Below are 15,079 nucleotides of genomic sequence, written 5' to 3' on the forward strand. Positions count from 1 at the left end.
CCATCCGGGTATAATCAATTATCTATTGTTCTCTCCAGGTAAGAGAGTGGTGAGCTCAACATCTGGAAATGGCTGTATGAATCATGGTGCATTGTGGCTTTGGGTGGAGGGTGGTGGCCCCTAATACCAGAATTAGTCTACATTATTCCAATGTTGAGTGCTAATTGCCATGATGGGGAAGCCAACATACACAACAGCTTGGCAGAGGGAGAGAGGGATTTCCTGGATTTTTTTGTGTAGCACACATAGACGACCACATGAGAGGATATCTGTGTGTCTGTCTTTGTGTGTACATTTTTTTGTGTGGGATAACAAATACACTAAAACTAAAACAATATGCTTACCAAGACAATACAATGATAATTCTGTTATTTTGCACTTTTGGAAAGGGGGATTTTCTCTGCCTCTCAGAAAGCCAATTTTACTGATTGCTACGAGACTCTCCCATTGGCTCACAAAGACAAAAGGTGAGAGCCCAGGGGAAAACATCTAAAATTAGCTCATAGAGGGAAGTAGCAAAATGGGTCATGTAGGTTTTTACCAAACATCTGTGTTTGTGAGTGTGTAATTATAAAACATACAAAGAGAGAGAGTGAGAAGAGGAGGAGCAGGGTAAGAGGATTAGCAATGGTAAATGAAGGCTTTTCCCCCTCAGGACCAGAGTAAAGACACAAAGCAGACTGAGACAACACACCAGGGTCATGTTCAGAAGGCACGAAACAGAAGAAAAGTCTGAAAACGGTGTGAAACGGGGAGGTATTGTCTTAACTTGGACATTTTGTTTTCAAAACATTTTGTTACAGTTTTCCCGAATGAACATGACCCGGGCCTATACTAGGGATCTAATAGAGTTTGGGTGAGAGGTCTACTCCACAGTCACATTCAATAATGTTTCCGTATCTAGCATTACTCATCTCATATGTATAAACTGCACTCCACACTATTCTACGGTATCTTAGTCACTTTTAAATTGTGTTTACATATTACATCACCCACTTCATTTGTATATACTGTATTGTAGTCTATTCTGCACCACTGACTGTTAAACAGCCATCTCCAGCACATCAGAGGCTGCTGCCTATAGACACAGATTAGGAATCACTGGCCACTTTAAGGAAATGAAACACGAGCCACTTTAATAATGTCTCCGTATCTTGCATTACTCATCTCATATGTATAAACTGTACTCTATTCTATTCTACGGTATCTTAGTCACTTTAATTGTGGGCAAATATTGCATCACCCATATCATATGTATATACTGTATTCTATACTATGCCACTGTATCTTAGTCCAATGCCGCTCTGACATATATGTATATACAGTCTTAATCCATTCCTTACATAGATTTAGGTGTATTTTGTGTATATGTTGTGAAACTGTTAGATATTGCTTGTTAGATATTGCTGCACTGTCGGAGCTAGAAGCACAAGCATTTCACTACACCAGCAATAACATCTGCTAAACACGTGTTATGTGACCAACACATTTGATTTAATTTCATTTTGATGTTTGACCCTGCTCCACACCCCTCTTCTTTCTCTTTCTATTGTTAAGGACCATTTATTTCTGTTTTCTGTCACAACAGAATAGGTCCATCGCCAGTCATCATTCATCACAACACTGAACCTAAAGGTGCTCAGGGATGTTCTATGTCCTGTGGCTCGACACAATGGGAAATTACAAGTTATTCTGTTGTGACCGAAAACAGAGTCTTTGGTCCTTAAAGTATCCGTAGCAATAAACGAAGAGGGTGATGTGGTTACCCTCCTCTGGCTAGTTGAGCTCATGATTCTCTAGTCAAATAGCCTCAGGGATATTTGAAATACAAAGCAATACACAGGCTGAGAGAGAATAATACTACGGCTAGAAGAGAATACATATTCACAAGACTTGGGATAAGATATCCTGATAGCTAGGCAAAAGGCTGATTGTGATATCTTATCCCTGTTCACCATACAGTAGTTCTGAAAAATAATGTATGGTAGTCTGTTGAGTTGATGTGGGCTAGTAGGTGTACTGTAATACTGTAAGTCAATGACATCTGACAGCTACTGAGGAGTTACTTAGAGTGTACAAAACATTAAGAACACCTGCTCTTTCTATGACCAGGTGAATCCAGGTGAAAGCTATGATCCCTTATTGATGACACTTGTTAAAATCCATTTCAATCAGTGTAGATGGTACAATTGAGGCATGGATTGTGTACAGCATGTGCACCATTTAGAGGGTGAATGGGCAAGAGAGCAAATGTAAGTGCCTTTGAATGGGTTATGGTAGTAGGCGCCAGGCACACCGGTTTGTGTCAAGAACTGCAACGCTGCCTTGTTTTTTTTTACACTCAACAGTTTCCTGTGTGTATCAAGAATGATTCACCACCCAAAGGACATCCAGCCAATATGACAACTGTGGGAAGCATTCGAGTCAACATGGTACAGCATCCCTGTGGGCTGCTTTCGGCACCTTGTAGAGTCCATGCCCTAACTCAATATTAGGAAGGTGTTCCAAATGTTTGGTATACTCAGTATATAGTCTCTCCTCTCCTCTCCTCTCCTCTCCTCTCCTCTCCTCTCCTCTCCTCTCCTCTCCTCTCCTCTCCTCTCCTCTCCTCTCCTCTCCTAACCACAGTGACCTGTGCACTCTCTCTAACCCCCTGTATTGTGACAGTGGTGACAGAAGTGCACCTGTGTCACTACAAACAGTAGTGTGTCGTGTTGTTGTCTGTCTCTCAGGTGTAGAGTTGTGGTAGCCTACTGTAGGTGTGCCAGCCAGGTTAACACACTTAGACATGCTGTGGTTGTTGTTGTCGTCCCCTTTTCTCCTTTAATGATGAATGTTCCTGACTGGCTGCGTGAGGAGGGTGTGACACTGTGGTGACATAGCAGAGCTATGATCTGGAAACTGGTCTGTATAGGCCACCTCACCTTACTGCATTGTACCTCATACATTCCTTCATTCTCCCTCAATCTTTAATTCTTACTCCCTCCCTCCCCAGTATTCCCCTTCCAAACCGATACTAAACTACACACTCATACTTTCGGGTGAAGCTCCAAACATCCCCTACATTCCTCACATTTTTATGTTCACCGTCCAAAACATTCCAGAAATCAAACAGCTCAGACTCCTTCCTTCTTCAGAAGTGTTGGGTTACTCTTACACTCCGCGGCCTGAGAGCAAGAGAGCTGCCCATGTAGGATTGTAGCCTGTTTAGGTGCAGAGGAATGCAGCGGTTGAGGATCTATATGAAAGGCAGTGGAATGGAGAATGTGTGGAGCTGCCAAGTTCGGGGTTGAAACCCCATGGTTTTTGGTGGACCAATCTGGAGTGCTGGGGAGTACTGATGGGAGTTAGCGCTCTCCTTGTGTGCATCCCAAATGACAACCTAATCCCTATGTAGTGCACTAGTTTTGACCCGAGCCCTATGGGACCTGGTCAAAAGCAGTGCACTATATAGAGAATAGGGTGTCATTCGGGACATATTCCTTGTCACCAGGAGTGGCTTTTCTGCCTGTTAGCCTTGAGTTCCCCTCTCTGGCCTTTCACCAGCCTCTAGATTGAAGATGAGGGACCGGGGCTCTAAAAAGCCATGCTGAAATCTGAGGCCTGGGCAGGGTGCTCTCCAGATGGGCAGGATTAGCGACTGCTGCTGCCTGCCGGCTCTGGGATGGAGTATGGAGGGTGTGTAGTACGAACCATAGACATACTGGATGCATATACATATGGTTCCAATGGGACTTGCGCAGTGTTTAAAACACCAGGGATTGATTGCCAAATGGGCAGTACTTGATGTACTGTAAGTGTGAACTAAGTCACTTCAGATAAAAGTGTCTGCTAAATCACCATGCATATTATATAAAAATTACACATGACTATACAGCACTTTCAGTACATTTGCATGCACAAAAACACTTACTAGAAATAGTCACACACACAAATATCCTCATTCTCCGTGGGCTCAGAATGAAATGTAAGCTACAGCGTAGTAAGCTATCCTGTCATTTTCTTCTTGGGACACTTTCCCTTAGTTAGTGGTTTGTCTGTCCCTGCTGTGGGATCTGACCGGCGACATATTTGTGTAGGGCGAGGAGTTTTTCTTTCCTGCCATTTTCCTGCCATAACTACAGGAGCAGGGGACTTAATGACAGGACATGGCTGAAATGACAGAGAACAAATAAAATGTGTCCTCGTTTGAGGGTGTTTGTGTGTTTGTGTGTGCTGCCAGCCATTGATGTGTTGGACACTGGAACAAAATAACTGTGGCACACATACAAACACAGTCACACACACACACATACATATACAAACACACACACACACGTAGCCCAAGTAAATAACCATCTCTTTTCATGGTGAATGAAAGTCGAGGCAAATGCATACACCCCTCTATATCTCTGACCTTGACAATCTGAACACGTATGCAGCCTATGAACATAGAGCATAGGCTGTTTGACCGGGGGGCTTGGAGTATTTTTTTCTGTGTTCTAAATAGCACACTACTCCCTACATAGGGGAATGCAGCAGTTGAAGTTCTATATAAAAGGCTGTGCATTACTTTTGACCCTGGTCAAAAGTAGTGCACTAAATAGGGAAAAGGGTGCCATTTAGGATGCAAAATATATCTGTGTTCCTTATTGATCTGTTGATGTCAGTCAGAGCAGAAGAATAAACCCATCCGGCCCGGCCGTGTATGTGTGTGTGTGTGTGTGTGTGCGTGCGTGCGTGCGTGCATACCCAGGTCTCGAGTCAGGCAGGCAGGCTGCAGGGGTATTGGTCTAGTTCAAACTCAAGGCTGAAGGACTGGGGAGGGAAAATATCACAACGTCTGTCAATTACCATAAACAGAAGCTCCATCACTCCTCCGATGACGGAAGAGAAGAAGTAATCAGGGATGAAATAGAAATAGTCTGGTCCTATTTCCAGCCCCGCTGCCTCGGAATAACACTTCCCAGTGATAGGCATACTCTGTAGATTGGCATGGAAGCATATGGCAGGAGAGGGACGAGAGGGGGCACACAGCAGACTTATACAGCAAATAGTTGTGTTTTATTAGAAAATACCAACTTTTCAAATACGTGAGGCAGGCGAATATAGTTTATATAGAGTTAACTCAAACTATTTTGAGTTAACTCGCAACTATTTTATTTGATATTCAAATACAGGTCTCTGAAAGCCAATAATATTTGAAGGTATTTGAACATATGCAAGTTATTTGAAAATATATATATTTGACGGCTGACAAATATTTGATGAAGAACCAAACATTACAACAGTTAGTTGAATTAGTCTAAATATATGATCATTAGCACATGGTTTGGAAGGCTCTGAGATATGAATCTTAATATAGCCTATAGCCTAGAATGAAATACACGAGGGACATGGAACCGGCTCAACATTAGAGTAGACCACTTTTGCAGCTTCAAAATGACTTAACACATATATTTGCATAATAAGGCTATACAGTAACAAGTTCTCATAGGAATTTGGAAATGGCTTTATAATTGTATAATAATGGAGTTGTTACATAAGTGGAATAAGTACGTCACTATTCCTCGTGTACAGTAGTTACAAAACTCTCAGCTCATTGCTATGTAATTGGTACAATGCAATTTAGTATTATGGAACAACATAATAATAAAATGTTGCCCCAAAAGTAATTACAGTTTTATTACAGACACAAGAACAATTTAATTTGAAGTGTTACTGAAAATGCAAACAGTAACAAAATATGGCTATTAAAAGGGATTCTCCGGTAATTTTATATACTTTTTAGCCAGCAGTTCTAAAAGTAGCGTTCACGAGCCAAAAGTGGTCCCCAAAAATTGCGTACTACGTCACATATGTGCAGACATGTTCACCACGTCATTGCTCTCTCTTTCTCAATCTGCTGTGGGTGCATCATGTGCATCTTGCCAGCTGACACTTATACAGCAAGGAGTTGAAGCTCAATGGTTGAACTCTAATTGCTACGAGGCTGGCCCACGTTGGGGAAAATGTAGGGAAAATGGCACTGCACAGCTTCCAGAAAAACAGTTATTTTCAAACTAGGGGTTGTGTGGCTAAATGAGGTAAGGCAGTAATTCTGCTCATTGATTAGGCATGTATGAACTTCACATTGACACATCCAGCCCAAAGCGGGAGATTTAACATTCTTTGTTGTTGTTGTGATATCCAATCGGTAGTTACTGTCTTGTCCCATCACAGCAACTGCCGTACCGACTCAGGAAAGGCGAAGGTCGAGAGCCATGTGTCCCCCGAAATACAACCCTGCCAAGCCGCACTGCTTCTTGACACACTGCTCGCTTAACTTGGAAGCCAGCCACACCAGTGTGTCAGAGGAAACACAGTACAACTGGCAACCAAAGTCAACTTGCATTGGCCGTGCACGCCACAAGGAGTCGCTAGAGCACGATGGGACAAGGACATCCTGGCCGGCCGGCCCGGCCAAACCCTCCCCTAACCCGGATGACACTGGGCCAATTATATGCTGCCTCATGGGTCTCCCGGTCGCGGCCGGCTGCGACACAGCCTGGGTTCGAACCCAGTTCTGTAGTGACGCTTTAGACATCTGCACCACTCTACAGTCGCCAAAGTTATGGAGAATGTCTTTAAGTGTCGAAAGGAAACTATATCCAAAGACTGCCTTCTTGAATAAACTACAGCCAAGGTAGGTGGAAAATCAAGTTAGATTGTATTAGGATTAAACTATCCCTTTTAAATATCTTATAGTGTGTGTTTTAAACAACAACATTTTCTCTCAAATGGACAAAGAGGTTAAACGTTTTTTCAGGTATCATAAAAAGGTATTGCAGCTTTTAAGTTTTTCAGTAGCATGTTGAAAGAGCCGTACAGTAGTTGAGCATCACAACTTCTTTATAGTTATCTGTATAAAATATAAATGTTTCATTGATTTGACTTGATTATGGGGCAATGAACGTTCGGGAGTATAGACAGAAATGTATTGTGAAGATCAAATATGACTGTTAGATGGATTGGAATAGTGTAGAAGATTGTGTGTGCTCTATTCATTTTCTTTACATTTTGAAGTTCCGGATATAGCCCTCCATTAGTTGGAATCAGCCAATCCAATAGTTTCTTAAAAGTAGTAATTTCCTTAAAAGTAGTTACTTCTGAGATCTGTATTCAAACCCACACACACACGCACGCACACACACACACACACGCAAACACAAATTAGGGCTGTGGGTGGGGGGAAAACTGATAGGGCCTTTACCACAGGTCAGATCTAGAGGATTTCCGCCCAGTGGCTCCTCATCTCGTCTCATCGTGCCCTTGTTTAAATTGGCTCTGATCTCCTGATTGGATTGGCAGCCACTCCGTGAGAGAGAGTTTTGGCTCGGGGACAGGAAATGAAGGGGGAGGGAGGGGGACGAGAGCGTAGGAGGGGTGCCAATCATCTTTTGGCAGCTCCCCTCCTCGGAGACGTGGCCTGGTAACAGAGCCGCAGAGGGATGGACGAGAGAAAGAGAGAGAGAGTGAGCCCTATAGCTAAGGGTTAGTCAGAGCTGACCCCAATATACAAACACGCTCACGCACACACACACTAGACCACCACAACCATGGTGTGTCAGTCCACTAAGAGTTAATTAGCCTCAGCATTACCCCCTACAGTAGTAAAGATGAATCACGATGAGTCGGAAATTAAAGGGGAGAAAGACCATGTCAGTATGTAGGGTTGCACAATATACCAAAACTAGAACATGAAAAACATGTTTTGTGTTACTTTCAGTACTTCTGTCTACTGATTGAGATTGGATGAAGTTTATAGATCAGCGCAGCCGATATCCCTTTATAGCACGTGTGCTCAGTTCATGCATCTTGCCTACTCTTCCACATTACTAAATAGCCTTCCATGAGGAACCACTGAAATCACTGGGAGTCCGGGCTGCATCACCATTCATGTTGCACAGAAGTTAACACACTTGATTAATGCAACACAGCATGTAGACATTTTGAAACTGTGTGTAAATGACACCATGGGTCTTAAAGAGACAGCGCACACTTTAATAAAATTTGAGATCGCTTCTTCTATGAAAATGTTGTTGATCAGTACAATAAAATAGAAGGTAAACAGATTGTTTTTCATCTGTAGCCCCATGAAATCTGCCAAAACAAGCTCAATTCAGCTGTATTGTGAATAGGCCTAGGCTACATCTTGATTGAACCAGTTTATCAATAGAGATTTACCATTCAAATAAATGATTACCATTATGTTGTTATGTAATTAGATTGTAAAATAAAAAAAAGGCTAATTGATTGTATGATTGTATAATTGATTTGTTAATGCATACATTAAAAAAACATGTCAATGTAATTCATGATAATGAACTCAAAATATGTTTCTGGACAAAGTGCCAATCTGTGATTTATTTTTGTTGCCTTGGTATGATTTTGGTATCACTTTGGTATCAAGTATCGTGATGGTATTGAGCATAGTGTTACTAAATCTGGTATCGAAGTCAAAATTCCGTTATCGTGACAACACTATAACTTGCAAACACTGACAAACAAAGACACTGAACCTCCACATAGCTGCTATGAAGTACAGTGAGTGTACAAAACATTAAAAACATGACAGACTGACCGGTGAATCCAGGTGAAAGCTATGTTCCCTTATTAAGAGGCTGAATGGGCAAGACAAAAGATTTAAGTGCCTTTGAACGGAGTATGGTAGTACGTGCCCGGCACACCGGCTTGTGTCAAGACTTGCAATGCTGCTAGGTTTGTCACGCTCAACCGTTTCTCATGTGTATTAAGAATTGTCGACCACCCAAAGGACATCCAGCCAACTTGACACAACTATGGCAAGCATTGGAGTCAACATGGGCCAGCATCACTGTGGAGCTCTTTCAACACCTTGTCGAGTCAATGCCCTGACGAATTGAGGCTGTTCTGAGGGCAAAAGGGGTGGGGTGCAACTCAATATTAGGAAGGTGTTCTTAATGTTTTGTATACTCAGTGTAGATATATGGTGTTTTTACCGAGCTATTCCTTAGCCGTCTCAGTCTGGGCCAGAGCCATTGAACTCCAGATAAATGCTTTTGTTTTCATCTGGGAATCTGTGCTGGGTGATTAAATCTCACAGCTCGCAGCCATGCAGGCTGCACAGAGGGAGTGTTACGCAGGTGTCACCATTTATTTTACTTTCTTTACCCTTTCCTCTCTTTGTCTTTCGACCCTCTCCTCCCTTTGTCTTTCTTGTCTTTCTCTCTCCATCTCTGTGTCGGTCTTTCCCTCCTTCCCTCCCTCCCTCCTTCCCACTCTCTGTCTTTCTCCCCCTCCATCGGAATCTTGACTCTCTGAATCCCTCTCTGCTGTTGCCACAGACTCCTTTTCTGTGAGGTGTCCATCAGAGTGACAGCAGAGCAGCAACAGCTGCCAACCAGAGCTGAGAGGACAGCATGTCTTTTCATGCATAATCACTTGCAGACAGACCACGGCAGGGAGAGAAGGATGGACACCATCCCCCAAAAAACGTGAAATGTGCAGCTTAAAATGTAAAATATTTTGTTTCACATGTGAGGTGAAAACATGTTATTTTCCTCACATGAGAAAAGGTGTGGAACTCAAAATGTAATAAATGAGAAAATATGTTTTCACGTGAAAACATATTTTCTCATTTATTACATTTTGAGTTCCACACCTTTTCTCATGTGAGGAAAATAACATGTTTTCACCTCACATGTGAATTGAAGTTTCACATGTGGAATTGCACATTCAAAATCACATTGGCAGTTTCATATGTAAGAAAATTCCACATGTGCAAATATCACTTTCCCATGTGGAAGTTCACATGTGTGGGTGAAATAGTGTTATTTTCCTCACATGTGAAAAGGTGGTGTTAACATGTTGCAGTAGCAAATTCTGTAATGCCATTCTGTAAAAAGGTTTATTAGCCTACCTGAGTATAATAGTGCGTTAAAAATAGTTATTTCCTATTTCTGAGTCCTCCGAGTGGATTAACAAAATCAAAAAGTGTCAATATTTTCTTTCTATAAAAAGAATCTTCAATTACTGCTCAATTTGAGCAAATTAATCCAGTGATTAACCCGATAAAAATGTTAAGCGTTTGCCCTCCGTATTTTGAATTGAACAGTCAATATTCTTAGATTGAGTGAAAATAATAATAAATATGCATTGGAAAAGAAACCCAGTCTGGTCTTTGGTCTGATGGTCAAGACAATGGCTTCTCCCATGGCAGACCTGGGTTCTAATCCCACCAGTTACAAAGCACATGTGAAGTTTAGAATATCACATGTGATATGTTGGGAAACCCTGTGAAAAACATGCATTAAAATTCATGTGAAACTTCACGTGTTCTAAAGCCATGTCTGACTCATGTAAATAAGTGATTTGTTCACATACCGGATGTGTCCGAAAAACATATATTTTTTCCCCTGTATGTTTTAGTAAGGGACAGAGAGGGAGAGGAAAACGAGATGGGAAAGAGGGAGTGAGAAAGAGGACTGCAGAGTTAAGAGGGAGCGAACGAGAGAGGGGATAGAGGGAGAGAGACTAAAGACAGAGAGTGGAGAAAGAAGGGATATAGGTAGAGAAGAAAGACAGATAGGGAAAGAGAGCGAAAGTGGGGGGGGGGGGGGAGCAAACGAGGGAACGAAAGAGTGGAACGAAGGTATAGAGAGAGACACCGGAAAACGAGAGCAGCTGTGAGGCAGCCAACAGACAGCACAGCTGATCAAGCAATGATAGCTTTACTCCACACTGATATAGGAGTTACCAGAGTCCTATAACCATCTCCATTGTAGAGTAACTCAAGCCTGTGACAAACACTGTCCATAAAAAGTTGGCCACACTTGCGACAGCCCCTGTTGCTAAGGGGTTTCAGGGTCAGAGCCACAACTCTAAGCCTCAGATCCTAAACCTTTATCCTCTCTTATCCACAGGAAAATCACAGGCATTAAATGTAAGTCCAGAAACAGGATATTGAGAAAATCTCTTGACTGAGAGAGAGAGAAAGACAGAGAGAGAGAGACACAGAGAGAGAGAGAGACAGAGAGAGGCAGAAAGGTGAGAAGACTGTATGTGGGTTAGGATCGGACGAGAGATTTAAAAAAAAAAACTGAGCTGTATGTATGATGTGAGTATGTTAGTTAGTGGGGCTCAGAGAGCTGAGGGACTTCACAGCTCCAATGAATGGAAGGACTTCCCAGTTCCACCTGTGGCCCCATTCCTCAGTAAGTGTCTGGCCAGGCTGACACTCTGGTAAGGCTGGCTGGGCCTGGCTGTGTGTGTGTGTGTGTGTGTGGGTGTCGTGTTGCAAACTGAGACAGGACTGGGGTGGGCAGCCAGGCAGGGGACAGACGGAGGGAGCAGGGCACAGACACAGTCAACCTGACAGAGGTTGTGTCCCAAATGGCACCCTATTCCCTTTATAGTGCACTACTTTTGACCAGGGCCCATAAGGTTCAGGCCAAAAGTAGTGCGCTTTCTAGGGAAAAGAGTGCCAATTTGGGACGCAAGAAAAACAGTCTGTCTGCAACCTGGCAGTGATGAGTGGAGGACAGCCTGCAAAACCAGGCCGGACACTGGTCGGCTCCACCACACATTCATCCACCCAAGATGTATCCTAACTGAACATAAAACCTGCCCACATAAAATATCAGTAATAATTAGTGGTTGCAGTCTGGGGAAACTGCACAGACACTAACCAGCTCCTTATTCACCCACCCAACATCTCACCACTTTTAAAACCCTGCCAATATACTAGACTATCCATAATGGATAATAACAATACTTCCCACTAGGTCCAATTGTCTGAGGAGAAATCCACACAAAGCACACATTCCTCTGTCTGCAGGCTCACCAACCAACAGAGCCTCCAGGCTCCTTCCAAACCTGTAGAAGGTGTAACATCATCCATGACCATAGGTCGTTCTCCCGCTCGCAGCACTCTGTCTTCATTTTGGCCAATAGCTAGGAGACCTAATAGAGGCCTGTCATATCCAAATGGGAGCTTCCCTGTGATCTGACCGGTCTTCTCCTCTCATCAGGAATGACAGCTCGTGTTAGATCTGCTCTGTTCTTTCTGTGAGCAGCACATTCCTGGGGGTGCGCTGATCTGATGGACAGGCGTGAGCACCTGGGGCAAGAACACATGCCTTACTACCATACATCACCTGAGTGAAATCAACAGGATACCTGATCATCTTACACAGGGCCTCCACACTCTCTTTGTGCCTCACCCCTCAGGGAGTTACGTCACACACACACACCTATTAAGGTGTGAACACACACGTACGCACACGCACACACACCTACCAACACACACACACCTCTAAATGTTTTGCTTTGTGTAATAACATTTTAACTTTGGTGTTGCCCCATAACTTGAGAAAGGTTACACCTTTCCACATGTTGAGGTGTGTGTGAACTTTAAAACACTATTACAGACATAACCGCATGCAAAATGCAAATACTGTCGGGAACTTCGGGCACGTTAAAGCAGCAGCTCTAGTGGCCAGTGAGGCCACTCTCTTCTCCAGAGTGGGCACAAAGCAATCGAGGAAAACCAGCCACAGTTCCAATATTCCACACTTTGTCAGCCCAGAGATAACCCAAAGCCCCTCATCCACAGCCAAAGAAAAAGGCTAAGCAAAACGGAACCTGAACTCAAACAGAGCTCTCATAAATAGACCAGTCAGTAACACTAGTGTCGGTTTGAGAAGTGACCGCAGCAGTACGTGGTCACTGCTCTCTGAGGTGTGAATATAGTGAAGGTTAGCTGGGATCAGAGAGAGGCTGAATCAACTCTTCGCACATCGCCCACTTACCACTACTTGCCCACCAATGACCCACGTGGGCAGTTTGGACTACCAGGTGTGGGTGGAAGTTGCCAAGGAGCTTACATAGTGGGCATATATATATATATATATATATAGAGAGAGCGAGAGAGAGCGAGAGAGAGAGAGAGAGAGAGAGAGAGAGAGAGAGAGAGAGAGAGAGAGAGAGAGAGAGAGAGAGAGAGAGAGAGATAAAGATGTAGGGGGTGAGGGGGTAGAGGATATAACAGCACACATGGACACCTACATACAACACCCTGTGATCACCCGCCAACCCCCTAGCGCAGTTGTTCTCAAACCTCTCCTCAGGACCCCCAGTCATTCCATGCATTTGATCTATTCCAGAGCTCGCACACCTGATTCAACTTGTCAACTAATCATCAAGCCCTTGACTAGGCAGGGGTCCCTGAGGGGAGATTTGAGAACCACTGCCCTAGCCAGCCGTTCACACGTAGGTTCCCAGTCTGGTCGTGGCTGCTCTCAGCGGTCAGAGTTTTGGCCGGCTGCATTCCTCAGGCCAGCGAGAGACTGGGGTCAGCTGGAGATCAGGGGACATGCCACACCCTGAGTCTGGCCCAAGACAGGACAGGACAGGCACACACAAGCACATACTGCACACACACACACACACACACACACACACACACACACACACACACACACACACACACACACACACACACACACACACACACACACACACACACACACACACACACACACACACACACACACACACACACACACACACACACACACACACACACACACACACACACACACACACACACTGCTTTTAGCCCCAGCTACAGACAGCAGACAGAGGCAGAGGGCAGCTGTGGGTAACATTCCACTTACTGACTGTGTGTGGGAGTGAGAGTATGCTTGCATTAGTTGTGCTGTTTGCATTATGTGCTGTGTGTTCTGCATGTGTATGGGTTTTGTTAATTCAGCAACGCCAAAACTGCAACAACAAGTATAACTGGGATTGAATTTCCTGTTTGCTATGTGAAGTCGTTTGATAGATGGGTGAAACGCTATCAACCATGCACACCTCATCAAACACGACTTCAGTTCACAGTTATCTTTGAAGAATCCGTTTTTCACCCGTCACCTGAGAAATAATGGACACTGTGGGTGCCACTGTGAGATTTTTTAACTCAAATCCATGACATTCAGCTTTAGGAGATACAGAATGTGCTAGGTCACAATAGCCTTCGCGTTGAAAGGTCAACTCAAACTCCAGAAAATGCCAGCCCTTCTGATGCCAAACTAATAGCATGCACCTTTCCCTCACAAAAGTTGGATTGAGTAAGGTCTATAAGAGCAGGAAACCCCGCCCAGAGCCCCCAGACTCAGCCTCCAACCCGCTGCCGCTCAACACTGTTTTCATTTTCACTGGGCTGCCTACTGGGGGAACTCATGGAGCTCAGAAATAACCCATTCATACTGTCTTAACCATCTACAACCTACATCATTGGAACAGATCCACTGCGACTAGGTTATTGACCATGCAAAATGTTGCTGGAAATGTCAGACCCTTAAAGGCTAAAATTATTTTTTTGAATTCATAAAGCTTGCATTCACTACATTGCAATATTCGGTTCATGTTTATTACTACACGTGCATTATAACTTTTTTTATACTTTCTACCTGTCTACTCAAGGAGGGCCTTTTGGCTGGCTGTCAATGAGCAAGGCGGAAGGGGCATAAGCCACCATCCCAAAACGAGCCACTGTGTCTGTTGTTGACCCGGTCAGTCTTCCGGTTTAGTTGCAGTCAATTGCACAGGCTGCAGGGAGGAGGAGGAGGGATGATGAGGTATAGGGGGGAGGAAAGGGAGGACATGCTGGAGGCAGTAGGGGACTTTTATCCTTTTGTTGTCCCAATCTAAGACGCCTAAGAGCAGCTTAGCGTGGACAGGTAATGGGCCTGCCCTTCTTGTCGTGAGAGGAGGAGGTTTGAGTGGATGTTTGAGCTGGCTAATCGTCATTACATATGTGTCATTAAGGGATCAGGAGAGACTTACCTGTTTGCAACAAGCCCACTCCACTGTCCGATACATTGAAGTGTCTCTGGATGTCGAGCAAAACCCCTGCACAACAGAGTGAGAAGAAAGAGAGAGGGGAGGACAGCGATTAGTATTGTGTGGCAATGGTTGCGGTACAATAACCATACACATTATCATGAATATTTCATTGTTTTAATAACAGTTGAATGAATTAGGTTTGTGGCCTTGCGGTGGTTCTCTTTTATAGCTG

At 43.8% G+C, this 15,079-nt stretch overlaps 1 protein-coding gene across 2 annotated transcripts in view; it reads right to left on the reverse strand.

Moving 5' to 3' along the window:
* Positions 1-15,079, reverse strand: part of LOC139418755 (SPNS lysolipid transporter 2, sphingosine-1-phosphate) — a 139,463-nt gene that overhangs the window by 82,346 nt on the left and 42,038 nt on the right. For both annotated transcript variants that reach the window (XM_071168430.1, XM_071168431.1), the window contains exon 2: positions 14,848-14,913. In XM_071168430.1, coding sequence (XP_071024531.1) covers positions 14,848-14,913 — 66 coding nt within the window. The remainder of the gene's footprint in view (positions 1-14,847; positions 14,914-15,079) is intronic.

This window comes from Oncorhynchus clarkii, chromosome 10, assembly GCF_045791955.1.
Source record: "Oncorhynchus clarkii lewisi isolate Uvic-CL-2024 chromosome 10, UVic_Ocla_1.0, whole genome shotgun sequence".
NCBI lineage: Eukaryota > Metazoa > Chordata > Actinopteri > Salmoniformes > Salmonidae > Oncorhynchus > Oncorhynchus clarkii.